This window comes from Pongo pygmaeus, chromosome 2, assembly GCF_028885625.2.
Source record: "Pongo pygmaeus isolate AG05252 chromosome 2, NHGRI_mPonPyg2-v2.0_pri, whole genome shotgun sequence".
Classification (NCBI taxonomy): domain Eukaryota; kingdom Metazoa; phylum Chordata; class Mammalia; order Primates; family Hominidae; genus Pongo; species Pongo pygmaeus.
The window spans coordinates 49,175,424-49,189,687 of record NC_085930.1 but is presented as its reverse complement, the minus strand read 5'-3'; the positions used below and the strand labels follow the sequence as shown (position 1 = coordinate 49,189,687).

Here is a 14,264-nt window from a genome sequence, read left to right as displayed (position 1 = left end):
GAAAAGAGAAAAATAAAGTCCTCGGCTGGTACAAACACATTTTTTATCCTCAACATCAGTAATGAGGGAGATGTCCAAGAGTGTGGGGCTCTCACTTGAGTGACTATCGGTGGTCTTTATGGTCCTCATCATTTCATGGTCCTCATCACTTGCTTGGCTCATGGAATAAAAGGAGTGACAAATGATGGTAACCTGTCTGCCATTAGCAGGAGTACTGCACATAACCTTACTTAGTGTCTCCTTGCAAATGACAAGCTTTCTGATTTACGAATCTCCTTCCTTGCATATGAACATTTTGAGAAGTAAGTGCCAGGAGGAACTTGGGTAGCAATTCAATGTGCCCTTTAAATAGTAATCCTTAATACCATTACTCATGTGTAGGATTGAGTGAGGGTTTCCTGGAGAGTGAAGTTGATTTAGGGATCAGGGATCAGCTGCTGAGGCTGGCACTTGGAAAAAACAAGCCTAGCATTCACACCCCAGACCACTCAATACCAGCATTGTCTCCAATCCATCTTTCATAAGGGGGTTCCAAGAGGGGGAGGGGATGAAGGAAGGAGAGAAAATAAACCATTTTAATCCTGTAAGAGAAAGTGCAGGAAAGAGGAAAGAATGAACAAGATTTGAACACGCAAAGCCAGTTGCCAGGAATGTTTCGTTTGAAATCAACTTTGGCTTTTAATCTTAGACTCCACTGTCAAGTTTCTCCTCAGTTTCCTTCTCCCATCTTTCAGGACAGTCCCCGCCCTCACTCCCCACCTCAATGCTTTCCTGTCCTCTGTCTCACTCCCCGCATTTGCAACTCTCCTTCCCACCTCCTTTTTCTTCTTTCCTCACCCCTTCCCTCTCCTTTCCTGGACTCTTTCTCCTGTTCTTTTATAACTTAAGTCCCTCTCCTTCTCCCCTCTCTCCTGAACAGTACCTCTAAGCTCCATTCCCCCTTCTTAAGGAAATCAGCCAGGCCTCAGATGGAGCTGTCGTCCTGACAACCCAAAGGCGCATCAGGCTTTCATTGAGGCTGGCTGCTGCTGAAGGGGGCAGTTGTGCAAAGCGAGGGGCCACGTCGAGGGGAGGGCGGAGGGGATGACGTGGAGGGGCTGTTGAAAACCAGCAGGGTGGGGGGAAGGTGGGGGGAGGGTGGGGGGGTGGGGGGGGGAGGTGCTGAGCAGAGAGAGCGCCAGGGACTGGGAGAAACAGGAAAGGGAGGAGGGGGAGAGAGGCTCTGGGTTGCTGCTGCTTCTGCTGCTGCCGCTGCTGCTGCTGCTGTGTGGCTGTTTCTGTACACTCACTGGCAGGCTTGGTGCCGGCTCCCTCGCCCGCCCGCCCGCCAGCCTGGGAAAGTGGGTTACAGAGCGAAGGAGCTCAGCTCAGACACTGGCAGAGGAACATCCAGCCACAGACAGACCAAACAAGAACCCCTTCCTTTGGCTTCCTCTTCAGCTCTTCCAGAGGGCTTGCTATTTGCACTCACTCTTTTGAAATTGTGTTGCTTTTACTTTTCACCCTTCTGCTTGGGTTTTATGAGGGCTTTGTTAAGTCTTAGAGGGAAAAGAGACTGAGCGAGGGAAAGAGAGAGGCAAAGTGGAAAGGACCATAAACTGGCAAAGCCCGCTCTGTGCTCGCTGTGGATGAAAGCCCCGTGTTGGTGAAGCCTCTCCTCGCGAGCAGCGCGCACCCCTCCAGAGCACCCCGCGGACCCGCACCTCGGCGTGGCCACCATGGTCGGGAGAGTTCAGCCGGATCGGAAACAGTTGCCGCTGGTCCTACTGAGATTGCTCTGCCTTCTTCCCACAGGACTGCCTGTTCGCAGCGTGGATTTTAACCGAGGCACGGACAACATCACCGTGAGGCAGGGGGACACAGCCATCCTCAGGTAGGGCTTTCGGGCAACTTTTCTGCAGCGCGCGTCTACGTGTGTGTGTGTGTGTGTGTGTGTGTGTATGTGTGTGTGTGTGCGCCTGATCTCCTTGAACTCCAGCTCCTGATGCTGCAGGCTTGTGGTGTGTGTGTGTGTGTGTGTGTGTGTGGTGTGTGTGTGTGTGTGTCCCCGTTTTACTGACTGGTTGGCATTATAGCTAACAAAATTCAAGGGAATTCTGGTCCCTGTCAAGCAGCAGTGGTGTTGGTTAAATGTTGTTCTGTACTTAGGACCTTGTTTCTCTTATCAAGGAAGCCTAACTTCACCCATGGCATTAGTGACTTCCGGGCAGTATTCTTGCTATTGTAATTGCTGTTGCATTGCACTTGAGAGTTTTGCTGGGAGTCCTTAATTCTGAAAGAAAGGTTGTTGGATTGTGGCTCTCAGAGAGTAGTACACAGTACTGCATTCTCCTTGCTCCTCCCGTGTCTGTGTGTGTTTTCATGCCAACACACACACACACACACACACACATACACACACACATATCAAGGCTGTGTGTGAGGGTTTCTGATAGAAGACTTTCTGTAAGGATCTTCTAATTGACATGGAGGGCGATAAATCAATCTTAGAACTTTGGTTGGTTACTGAGCCTTTTCAGGAATGTGGATATAAATCAACATAAGATTTGAAGAGCAGAAAGAAAAGGGACTTGCCAAATTGCTGATATTTAAGAGTAGGAGTGTTAAACACAGAGGTTGGGAAAGAATTAACCTGGCATAAAATGGATATTTCAAATTGATTATTGACTTCAAAGTCTTTTTCTGTGCAGCTCTGGCAAACTCTAAAATAATTTGAGATTGAAATTTGGAAAGGAAGAGTCCCAAGTCCTTGGGAGTTTGACCCCTATCAGGTACTGTGAGCTAGAGAGACTCAAATGAGACCTAGTTGTATTTTTATTTCTAAAGTGCTCCAAGGTTATTTTTTGTGCTTCTCTTTTCTCTTCCTCCTCTCCACCAACTGTACCTACCCCTTGTTCTTTTTTCTAGCTTTCCTTGAATTTCTGGCAGAAGCTAACAAAAAGAAAGAATCACTCTCCTTGGAGATCTTTTAAAATCTCATTGCCTCCAAATAAAATGACCCAGTGTCAGTCTATCTAGCTAATATTGCTTGTTGTGGCAATAAAAACACAGTATACGATAGAAAATAAACCTCTAATCTGTGTGCAAGGAGCTGATAGTGCATAAACCCTGGGGCATCAGGGAGCAGTTCTCTAGCAGAGCTGCCGACAGCAGCAAAGTTTTCTTTCCTTTTCTCAGAAATAAATTTGGTTGGCTGTCACAGTGTCCTGCTTTGGGAGTTCTAGCCATGTTAGAGAGGAAAAGTGTGTGTTGTGTGCCGTGCATTGCACGTGTGTGTGTTGTGTGGGTATGTGTTTCTCCAGATTGTAAAAAGTAAGAAAATGCTAATGTGTAAGCACTCCTTTCTTCATTTCCTGAGCATTGGGTGATTACGAATCCCAGAGATCCTACTATCCAAAGCAGATTTTCCCTTCTAGCTCTTCAGCCTTATAAACCTGCATGTATGATTTAGCCACATGGAGTAGTAAGATGTATAGAGTAATTTATCTGTTTGCAAAGGAATTTGGACATGGTGCAGAAAATGTTTTTGCAAACACACAAGCATGCTGTTTCAATTGCTAACATTCATAGTCCCTAACATTATTAACCCTTTAATGGTGACACACTCTATATAAATATACGCTATCCCTAGAAATTTTGTTCACCGGTCACAAGATTGAATATGAGAAAAATGAAAAACTTGAATGTGTAAGTTTTTTATTTCAGTGTCCTTGAGCTTTGTAAGGTCTTTCTAAGTTAGTATCTCCTATACCTTAAACTATAGTTGTCTGAGAGTTAGATAAGTATAGAAATGTTAATTCAGAAGAATAAAAATATTCTTATACTTTCATACAGAGGCAGTCTCACTGTATACATATCTATGGATGATACATATGTGCTTTTGTATGTCTATGGTGCAATAGAAACAGAGTTTTAAACATTATGCTTTAGCAGACATTGCAGTGTGGAAATAGGGACTATGAGAGAAAAAATAAACACAGAACCACTTATTCTCTGGGAAAGAAAAGACAGACAAACAGAGCATGCAAATAAGTCGCCTATGAAACACCATTTCTTTTCCAGACCTCACCTTACATGCCCTCTTTTTTATTTCCTTGCCTTGGACAAGGGTTTATTTTGGGGTTGGTGGAGCTTCATCAGAATTAACTATGGAGAGAATTCCCTTTGTCTTCTTAGCTGACCTTCTTCTCAATCTCTTTAAATCCAGTAAGCTTTGTGGGTCAGTTTCCTGGTGAAGAATGGTGCTCTTGCTTTCTGTTTGTAAGGCCAGACTGGGAAAGGTGTGTTTTCACTTTATTTGTGACATTTTACTGGATGCATGAGCTTTCAGGGAAGGTAAGGAAGGAGAACTTGATTCATTGGAAGCCACAGTAGATGTCTGGCACTGAGAAAGTGAAATGGCTAGGAGAAAAAAATAATTCTCTTAGTGAGTCTGTGGCCCTGAATAATATGAGATGGCAACAGGAGACAAGGGAGGTTTGTAATTCTGGTAATCCAGTGACAGGAGTTAGGCTGTCTGTCCCCAAAATATTTACCTTCACTGACTTAAAGTTTTCTGTGAAACAAGAGTTTCTTTTGGGGATTGATGCTCATTTTTGTATAATTATGATCTTTAGTATAATTATGCATCAGATAGGAGAGTGCACACTAGGCTTCAGGTCTTGCCCTGCAATTTCTATCATTTTGAAAATAATAAAAACTATATAATTATGGTGACAAAACTGGAGGGAAAGAGAGATAGCCTCATGTATACATACCTAACTCAATTATTTTCTAGAGGAGATTACGGACCTGTATGAGAAATTATATAAAGAACTAAAGATAACCACAATACCAACTTCTGTCCCAGGGACAAAGAATCAAAGTGTGATTCACAGAGTAGTGGCAGCAGCAGCAGCAGCCTTGGAGGTCCTCCCTAAATAGAACAACCAGAATCTGCGTTTATATTTGTGTGCACAGGAAAGAGTGAGACACGCTTATCCACAGGACTTCAGTCATGAAGCTGCCTCAGGTGCTTTTCTAAACAGAGTCTACCTGCCTCATTACCAGCTCCCACAGGAGTAAGAGTTCAATTACTGGATGAGTTGCTAACACCGTTTCTTCCCTCCTACCCTCATACCCATAGACAGTCACCTCCTGCTTAATATTGGAAGGTTGAGACTATGTATTAATAGTTCTCTTACAAGTCAAAGAATAGCGGAAATAGAGGCTATTTCAAACCAACCTTTAAAATTTCATGTTTACTAGTCCTACTGACCATATTTTCAACATGAGTGGCAGATTTCTGAAAAGATAATAAACTATTTGGCCACAAAAGAACCATGTTAGTTTTGTAATACATTATATTATCACATATCTATTCATAAGGCAACTTTGTAAAACGTACATACACATGCGTATTTGGATATAAAACAAGCGGGCATGTGATAAAATACAGGGACTTCACACTTGTGATTTTAAATATTCTAAATTCAAGGTAATAAAATTTTATTTAGCTCACGATTCTGACCCTATTTGATGTTTACAGGATATTATAATACTTTTAATGATAATAACATTGTGCCCAGTTAAATGTCAGTGTACCTAACAAGTATTACAGATTCCCAAGGAAACTAAGTATCTAAATGAAGAATAGCTAATGTTTCGTTTTTTCAAATTTGGGGTCTTTAATTCCCTGTTTGTTTCTACACCACGGGGGAAAAGAAGAAACAACAAAAGGAGATTGGATTATTTGATAGTGAAATATAAAGATCTTGTTCAAATTTCTGTTTATCTTCTGTAAGTCATGTGGAATGGCAATATTCACTAATGAAGTGTCAACACTGAAATTCTTGATACGATATGTGATTTTCTATGACTTACAATTCACTATTTGAAACAAACTGTGGCCATAGGCCTACTGGGTAAGTTTGTGACCATCATGAAATTTTCTTTTTCTGTAGTTAAATCACTAAATGTTATCAAAATCTGTTGGTTAGCCCTGATACTTTAAGGATCGTGCATTGCAGATAAATCCTTTATCAAATATACTTAGTAAATAATGGAGCATAGCATACTATATATCATCTAGGAATATGGCATATTATATACATTTTGTTAAAGAATATTTATGTACCTGTGAACTTTATCATTTGTTGTCATTTATGGCCTGAGAAACACAGTGGGCAAATCTCGTAAGAAAAGCAAATTGTGGCCATCTGTGTTTCTGCAAGTATGGGACATATAAGCGCGTCTATACACACATACAATACACAGGAGATTTTTATTTTATGTGGTTTGACTTAGAATGACGTATTTGTAGAATTGTGGAAAGAACCAAAGGTGACTGACTCATCCACTAAGTCACTGGTGAGGGTTAAACGTTTGTTTCTCAAAGCTGATTCCACATAACAGCAAACTCTGCCCAAAAAGGATTAGTGCATTTTACTGTGGTCTCTGAGAGTGCCAAATACAAAGGGCTGTGACTCACCCGATAGGAGGTTACCTCAATATTCTTGTCCCTCTCCCTGTCATCATCTGAGCCTCAGAGATATCCCTCCTCCAGGGCATAACTTACAGCTTATAGCCACTGGCCCTGTTTTTCTGTCAATGTCCTGCCTGTTAGTTTGTGGGACTCAGAAGATCTGGGCTCTGAATTTGGATCTATCCTTGCATGCTGTAACTTTAAGCAAGTCTCTTGAATACTTTGAGCTTCAGTTTCCTTTACAAAATGCTGAAACTATCGGCCAGGGTGCGGTGGCTCACGCCTGTAATCCCAGCACTTTGGGAGGCTGAGGCGGGGGGATCACAAGGTCAAGAGATTGAGACCATCCTGGCCAACATGGTGAAACCCCATCTTTACTAAAAATACAAAAATTAGCTGGGCATGGTGGCACGCACCTGTAGTCCCAGCTGCTTGGGAGACTGAGAAAGGAGAATCCCTTGAACCCGTGAGGCAGAGGTTGCAGTGAGCCAAGATCGCGCCACTGCACTCCAGCCTGGCGACAGAGCCAGACTCCGTCTCAACAATAAATAAATAAATAAAAATGCTGAAACTATCTATTTTAGTTAACCTACAGGGTTGTTTTAAGACGTTCACAGGAGGTAAAGTAGAAATTTGTTGAATTGTAAAGTGCTACACAAACGTAAACAATCAACGGCTTTTCAACCACAGACAGCCAGTTATTTAGACTTCAGGGAATTCTTTTTCCTTTTTTCTTTTTTTTAGGCCAGTGTGTCTCACATTTCAGTGTGTATGTAAAGTATGTGGAGGGCTTGCTATAGCAGATTGCTTGACCTCCATCGCTAGAGTTTTTGAGTCAGTAGGTCCCTGGTAAGTCTGAGAATTTGCATTTCTCACAAGTTCTCAGGTGATGCTGATACTACAGGATACAAGTGTGATCCACAGATGGGCATCTTAAGTATCACATAGTTGCATGTTAAAAAATCTCAGGACCTATGCGGGAGGGACTAAATCAAAGTCCACATTTTAATAAGACTTCCAGGCAATTCGCTAGCGTATCGAGGTTGGAGAAGCACTGCATTCGATAGTTCATAGCCGTAGGAGAACAGTAACGTCAGCTGGGGAACTTTAAAAAATACTGATGCCACATATCCTCTCTTCTCAGAAATTCTGATGTAGTTTGTTTGGGGAAGGGACTGGGCACAGGTTGTTGTTCTTTTGTTTTTTAATGATTCTGCTATGTACATAGAGGTAAAAACCAATGCGTAACTGGATAAGGAATCTCTTTTACAGATCATTTTCAGGGCAGCACTAAATAGATAATCAGTAAAAAAAATTGGTGTCACATTGTATCGTTTGAGAAATATGTCAATAGCCAAAGATGAACAAATTCAAACAGGAGAGAGGAAACAGACGACCATAAACCCATTTGTTTGTTACACAATTTCATCCTTATGAGGCCATGGAAATTGGGATGACTTTATTTAATATGGATCAGATTTACATAATGTCTATGGAAATAACGTAAAGCTTATTATTCTGTGCTGTCTCTCATTTGGGTTAGACAAGGTACAGAACTGTTCTAGGTTGCTTTTCTTGTTGCTTCTAATGCTATCACTAAGGGAGAAAACAGACAATATTTAGACGAGGAAAATGGCTTCTGTGCCAACATATTCAAGCGCAGTAAATTCTGTGCACTTATATACATGAACATGTGATTTGCAAAATAATTGTATCTTTATAATTCATCTCAATTTTATATAGTGATTTCTCTTTAGTTGAAACTTATAGAAAAGCCGGCGTCATAGATAAAGACTTTGCATAAAGGATATAATAAGTTCAAAATTGTCAACAAGTAGTCAGAAGATCAACCTCTTAATAGCATGAAATACTGTAATCTATTAAATAAAGATAACTGACAACTATTTTTGCCTACTACACAAGCTATTTTTATGATCAAATGATATTGTATGTATCAAAGTATTTTATAAACTATATAATGGTATAAACTATAAACTCTTAAGACTATAGTCATATATTTACAGCAGGATATAACTTTTAGAAAATTTTAAAAATGTAAGAAAACAAGCCTTTTATTCTTATTTCTATGCTATACACAGGCCATTTGCACTACGATGTTTTTATTATGTCATTTCAAGTCCTTTAAAGTCACAAGTATCTTACGATATAGTTGAGTTTCTTATCAGGAGTGCAGGGCAAGTAGACTTTTTTTTTTTTTTTTTTGTAGTTACCTGTAATTAAAACTCAATCTCCAGTTAATGTGTGATTAACCTTTACAAAATAAAACCCTTTACTTCAGATTTTGTTAATTACTGTAGGAAAACCTCATAGATATGTAGAATGGGAAAGGCCTTAGAGGTTAGGCAGTCCACCATCTCATTTTAAAGTGTTGTAACTGAGAAGAGAAAAATTTAGTTCGTTATCCAAAAACTTGAGTGATCAATTGAGAATTAGAACTCATGTATTTTAATTTTCATTTCACAGTACCACTGAGATTACTTTTTTGGTTTTCATTTTATCTGATGAAATACCATTTTTATAATACATAAATGTATCCTTTAAAATGTCTTTCTCTCCTCTTCCTTCCTCTCCTTTTCTCTCCTCTCCCCTTCCCTTGTCTCCCTTCCTCCTCTCTCCAATTCTTCCCTCTTGCCTTCTCTCCTCCCTTCTCCTCTCTCCTTCCTCTCCCCTTTTCCCTCTCTCTCCTCCCTGTAAATCAAATCTGCATTTTACCAGTGGAGCATCATCCAGTTAGTGCTGGTCAAGGAGGATTTGTTTCAAGGAAATGTCCCATCTTTCACATGTCTACTATCTGTCTATACCACATGGGTTTTCCTTCCTCCACTTGCAGCTTCCAGCTTATTGGTTTTTACTATTATTTTTTTTCTATAAGTTTTTGGGATATAGGTGGTATTTGTTTGCATGAGTAAGTTCTTTAGTGGTGATTTGTGAGATCCTAGTGCACCCATCACCCGAGCAGCATACTGTGCACCATACTTGTTGTCTTTTATTCCTCGCCCCACTTCCCCCAAGTCCCCAAAGTCTATTGTATCATTCTTATGCCTTTGTGTCCTCGTAGCTTAGCTCCCACATATCAGTGAGAACATATGATATTTGGTTTTACATTCCTGAGTTACTTCACTTAGAATAATAGTTTCCAATCTCATCCAGGTCATTGCAAATGCTGTTAATTCATTCCTTTTTATGGCTGAGTAGTATTCCATTGTGTGTGTGTATATATATATGCCACACTTTCTTTATCTACTTGTTGATTGATGGGCATTTGGGTTGGCTTCACAATTTTGCAGTTGTGAATTGTGCTGCTATAAACATGCATGAAACATGCGTATGCAAGTATCTTTTTTGAATAATGACTTCTTTTCCTCTGGGTAGATATCCAGTAATGGGATTGCTGGATCAAATGGTAGTTCTAGTTTTAGTTCTTTAAGGAATCTCCACACTGTTTTCCATACCGTCTGTACTAGTTTACATTCCCACCAGCAGTGTAGAAGTGTTGCCTGATTGCTGCATCCATGCCAGCATCTACTGTGTTTTGATTCTTTGATTATGGCCATTCTTGGAGGAGTAAGGTGCTATCGCATTGTAGTTTTGATTTTCATTAGTGATGTTGAGCATTCTTTCATATGTTTGTTGGCCATTTGTATATCTTCTTTTGAGAATTGTCTATTCACATCCTTAGCCCACTTTTTGATGGGATTTTTTCTTACTGATTTGTTTGAGGTCATTGTAGATTCTGGATATTAGTCTTTGTCAGATGTATAGACTGTGAATATTATCTCCCAGTCTGTGGGTTGTCTTTTTGCTCTGCTGACTGTTCCTTTTGCTGTGCAAAAGCTCTTTGGTTTAATTAGGTCCCAGCTATTTATCTTTGTTTTTATTGCGATTGCTTTTGGGTTTTGGGTCATAAAATCCTTGCCTAAGCCAATGTCTAGAAAGGTTTTTCCAATGTTATCTTCTAGAATTTTTGTAGTTTCAGGTCTTAGGTTTAAGTCCTTACTCCATCTTGAGTTGATTTTTGCATAAGTTGAGAGATGAAGATCCAGTTTCATTCTCCTACATGTGGCTAGCCAGTTATCCCAGCACCATTTGTTGAAAAGGGTCCTTTCCCCACTTTATGTTTTTGTTTGCTTTGTCAAAGATCATTCCCAAAGCTGTTTTTGCATTTGGTAGAACCTCTATAAGGATCCCTTGTTCCTCACAACCCCGGCCCTCTTTTAAGAAAATTCTTTTCCTCTTGTTTCTGGTACCTCTCCCTGTTACTCAGTCTTCACATCTGAATTTGACCCCTTCTCCCAGTTACTACAGCCTAGTTTCTAAACCTGCTGCCTTCTTATTGTTATTTATGAACTTCTGCCTGGTTAAGTTTCCTACCACTGTCCCTCTTAGAGGGACCCTGATTAGGATGGATGTAGATATTCTTTGAACACCCTCAAGAGGTTCTCTACTCATTATAGTCCCTGTAGATTTATTATTTAAAATCCTTTGAGGAAGGCAGAACTTTTTTTCCCAAATAGATACAAAATTTACCTTGGGCTAACAATGAAACTGATGGTGGCCATTTGGGAGGAACTGGGAATAGATCCAGCTCTGGCTCCTGAGTGGTGAAGGCAGTGTGCAAAGAGCCCTCTTGCGGGTGTCTAGTCGTTTCTGGTGTGGCACTCAGGACAAGATCTCTTGAGGTTTTCTGAGCAGTGAGAGTGAGAGGTGGAGCTAGAGACATCCAACAAGGTCTTATCAAGAGAAGGACAAAGCAGAATAAGGAGAAATAACAGGCCAGCACCCCCTAGTTAGACCCACAGGGAGGCAGGCAGGGGTGACACGGAGGTTGTCAGCTAATGGTGAAGACTCAGTTACATGCCCCAGGAGTTCGGGAAAGGAACAGAGTCCTTGGGACAAGAGCTGACTTGAACTTGAGTCCTCAGGAATTACATACTTTCATACGCATGTTTCATGCATGTTTATAGCAGCACAATTCACAACTGCAAAATTGTGAAGCCAACCCAAATGCCCATCAATTAACAAGTAGATAAAGAAAGTGTGGCATATATATATATGTGTATATACACATATGTATATATACACACATATATACACACAATGGAATACTACTCAGCCATAAAAAGGAATGAATTAACAGTATTTGCAATGACCTGGATGAGATTGGAGACTATTATTCTAAATGAAGTAACTCAAGAATGTAAAACCAAATATCATATGTTCTCACTGATATGTGGGAGCTGAGCTATGAGGACACAAAGGAATAAGAATGATACAATAGACTTTGGGGACTTGGGGGAAGTGGGGCGAGGAATAAAAGACAACAAGTATGGTGCAGTGTATACTGCTCGGGTGATGGGTGCACCAGGATCTCACAAATCACCACTAAAGAACTTACTCATGCAAACAAATACCACCTGTGTCCCAATAACTTATGGAAAAAAAAAATAATAGTAAAAACCAATAAGCTGGAAGCTGCAAGTGGAGGAAGGAAAACCCATGTGGTATAGACAGATAGTAGACATGTGAAAGATGGGACATTTCCTTGAAACAAATCCTCCTTGACCAGCACTAACTGGATGACGCTCCACTGGTAAATGCAGATTTGATTTACAGGGAGGAGAGAGAGGGAAAAGGGGAGAGGAAGGAGAGAGGAGAAGGGAGGAGAGCACATTACCAAGATGGGTAACTTAGTTAAGGAGTAAAAGAGAGGGTCCCAGTTTTTAGAGCTGAAGCTCTGTACCAAAGCTATAGTAACTCAGGGATGACCTGAAGGTTAATCTCAGAGCACGGAGCTCCATCTTTTAAAACACTTACTGTATAATCTCAGATCATAAAACCTGGTCTAGCTCTGTGGGGAAAAGATGGAGACAAAGGTCTTGACATTAAGTAAGAACTGAACTAGTGCTTCTTCCTTCCTTAGTTAAGTTTACCAGATCACATCTTCAGTCTACTTAGAACTTCCAGACTTCATGGAGTTGGCAGAATGAAGGACCTGAGATGGTCTATGCAAGGCCTGTTGTTTTCCAGTATTCATCTAAAAATGTCGCTCGATCCTTCAAAGAACATCCACAGCATAAAGTCAAAGCCCCGGCTGGGCGCAGTGGCTCACGCTGTAATCCCAACACTTTGGGAGGCTGAGGCTGGTGGATCACAAGGTCAAGAGATCGAGACCATCCTGGCCAATGTGGTGGGACCCCGTCTCTACTAAAAATACAAAAATTAGCTGGGCATGGTGGCGCACGCCTGTAGCCCCAGCTACTCGGAGGCCGAGGCAGGAGAATGGCTTGAACCTGGGAGGCAGAGTTTCAGTGAGCCGAGATCGCACCACTGCACTCCAGTCTAGCAACAGAACAAGACTCCTCCTTCTCCTTCTACCCCTCACTCCACCAAACATCTTTACTAGTTACCTCTTTGCTCCTCCTTCAAGACTTAAGGCTCAGTTCTGGTGCTATCTCGTTCAGGAAATCTTTCTTAATTCTCCCAAGCTAAGCTAAGTATCCTGTTTATTATCACCGCTAGCCTCTCTGAATACTTTAAACTTTGCATTTACTACATGTCTTAAAAACATCTTGTTTACTTGTGTCTTGCCTCAAATATAGGCATTTCATTTACTTTACCTTTTCATCCCAGAATTTAGCTCAGTACCCGTGGATGCTCAAATAAATATTTGCCTACTGAATTGAACAGAGAAAGATGGTTGTACTATAAATCAAGCTGATTTAAGTTGATTTATAAAAAAGGAAACACATTAGAAGAAGATCAGACTGAAGGAAGATATTTTGGTGAAGTCAGCCACCACTGGAGTAATTGTGGATGTGGGGTTGAAGAGGGTCTAGTCGTAAAATCAGAGATAGATAATTCTCTGATTATTGGTAAGGTAAAGAGATTTGGTTAGAAATACCTTCAATATTTCCCATTGCAGTTATTCTTTTCAGGAATTGTTTTTTTAGAAAATGAGAAGGGCAAATGGGGGTATTTTGGGAAGAATCCCAAAGCTTCAGAGTTACAGACATAGGGACCTAGACAAAGCATGCCCCTTTCTTAGGTAAAATAGTAGTTTCTGACAGAACAAGGAGTCACTCAATGGCCCTGAAGGGAGATATCTGTAAAGAGGTCAGTATCCTGGGTAGCTCTGAGAAGAAGGAATCTACCTTCCTGGAGTGCTAGGTGGCTTTCTCCCTCTAGGGGTGATTGTGAATTTTCAGGGATTAAATAGGGGATTTGGGATTTACTTAAATAGCAGGACTGTGTGCAACAGGTATATTCATCTCCATCGATCCATTCTAGTTTCTTTTAAAATGAGGCAATGTGCATATCACTTACATTTATTTGACTAAAACTGGTTATTCATACTGATAGTGATGGTTACCTGGGCATTGCATCTTAGAGCTCATTACTCATTCCTGGAAAAATTAACGCTGGAATGTTCAGTGGAGTTTGTAATAATCCCAAATTTCCTTCTGTATATCTTTCCCTAATGTACAAGGGTATTATTTATGTGAGATAGGAGGGAAACCAATAACCATGAGGAAAATTGCAACCTAGCTTTCCATAAAATAATGCATTACTGTTTATTCTATTGTAATTGTCTAATGATGCGTTTCTATGTTGAATCTCTATAATTTGTCCAAAATTAATTCTATCCTTTCTAAAGTTGTATTTTAGTTATGCTACTATTTGCCACCCTATCCTACTAGAAACAAAATATTAAAAAAATAAAGTGATGCAGCCTAACCCTAAGTCATGCATAGTAAGTATCTACATGTGAAAACAATGACTG

At 40.6% G+C, this 14,264-nt stretch overlaps 1 protein-coding gene across 2 annotated transcripts in view; it reads left to right on the top strand.

Moving 5' to 3' along the window:
• Positions 1-1,193: 1,193 nt before the first annotated feature.
• LSAMP (limbic system associated membrane protein) overlaps positions 1,194-14,264 on the top strand; it is a 651,156-nt gene continuing 638,085 nt past the window's right edge. For both annotated transcript variants that reach the window (XM_054481231.2, XM_054481230.2), the window contains exon 1: positions 1,194-1,873. In XM_054481231.2, coding sequence (XP_054337206.1) covers positions 1,719-1,873 — 155 coding nt within the window. In that variant the 5' untranslated portion in view covers positions 1,194-1,718. The remainder of the gene's footprint in view (positions 1,874-14,264) is intronic.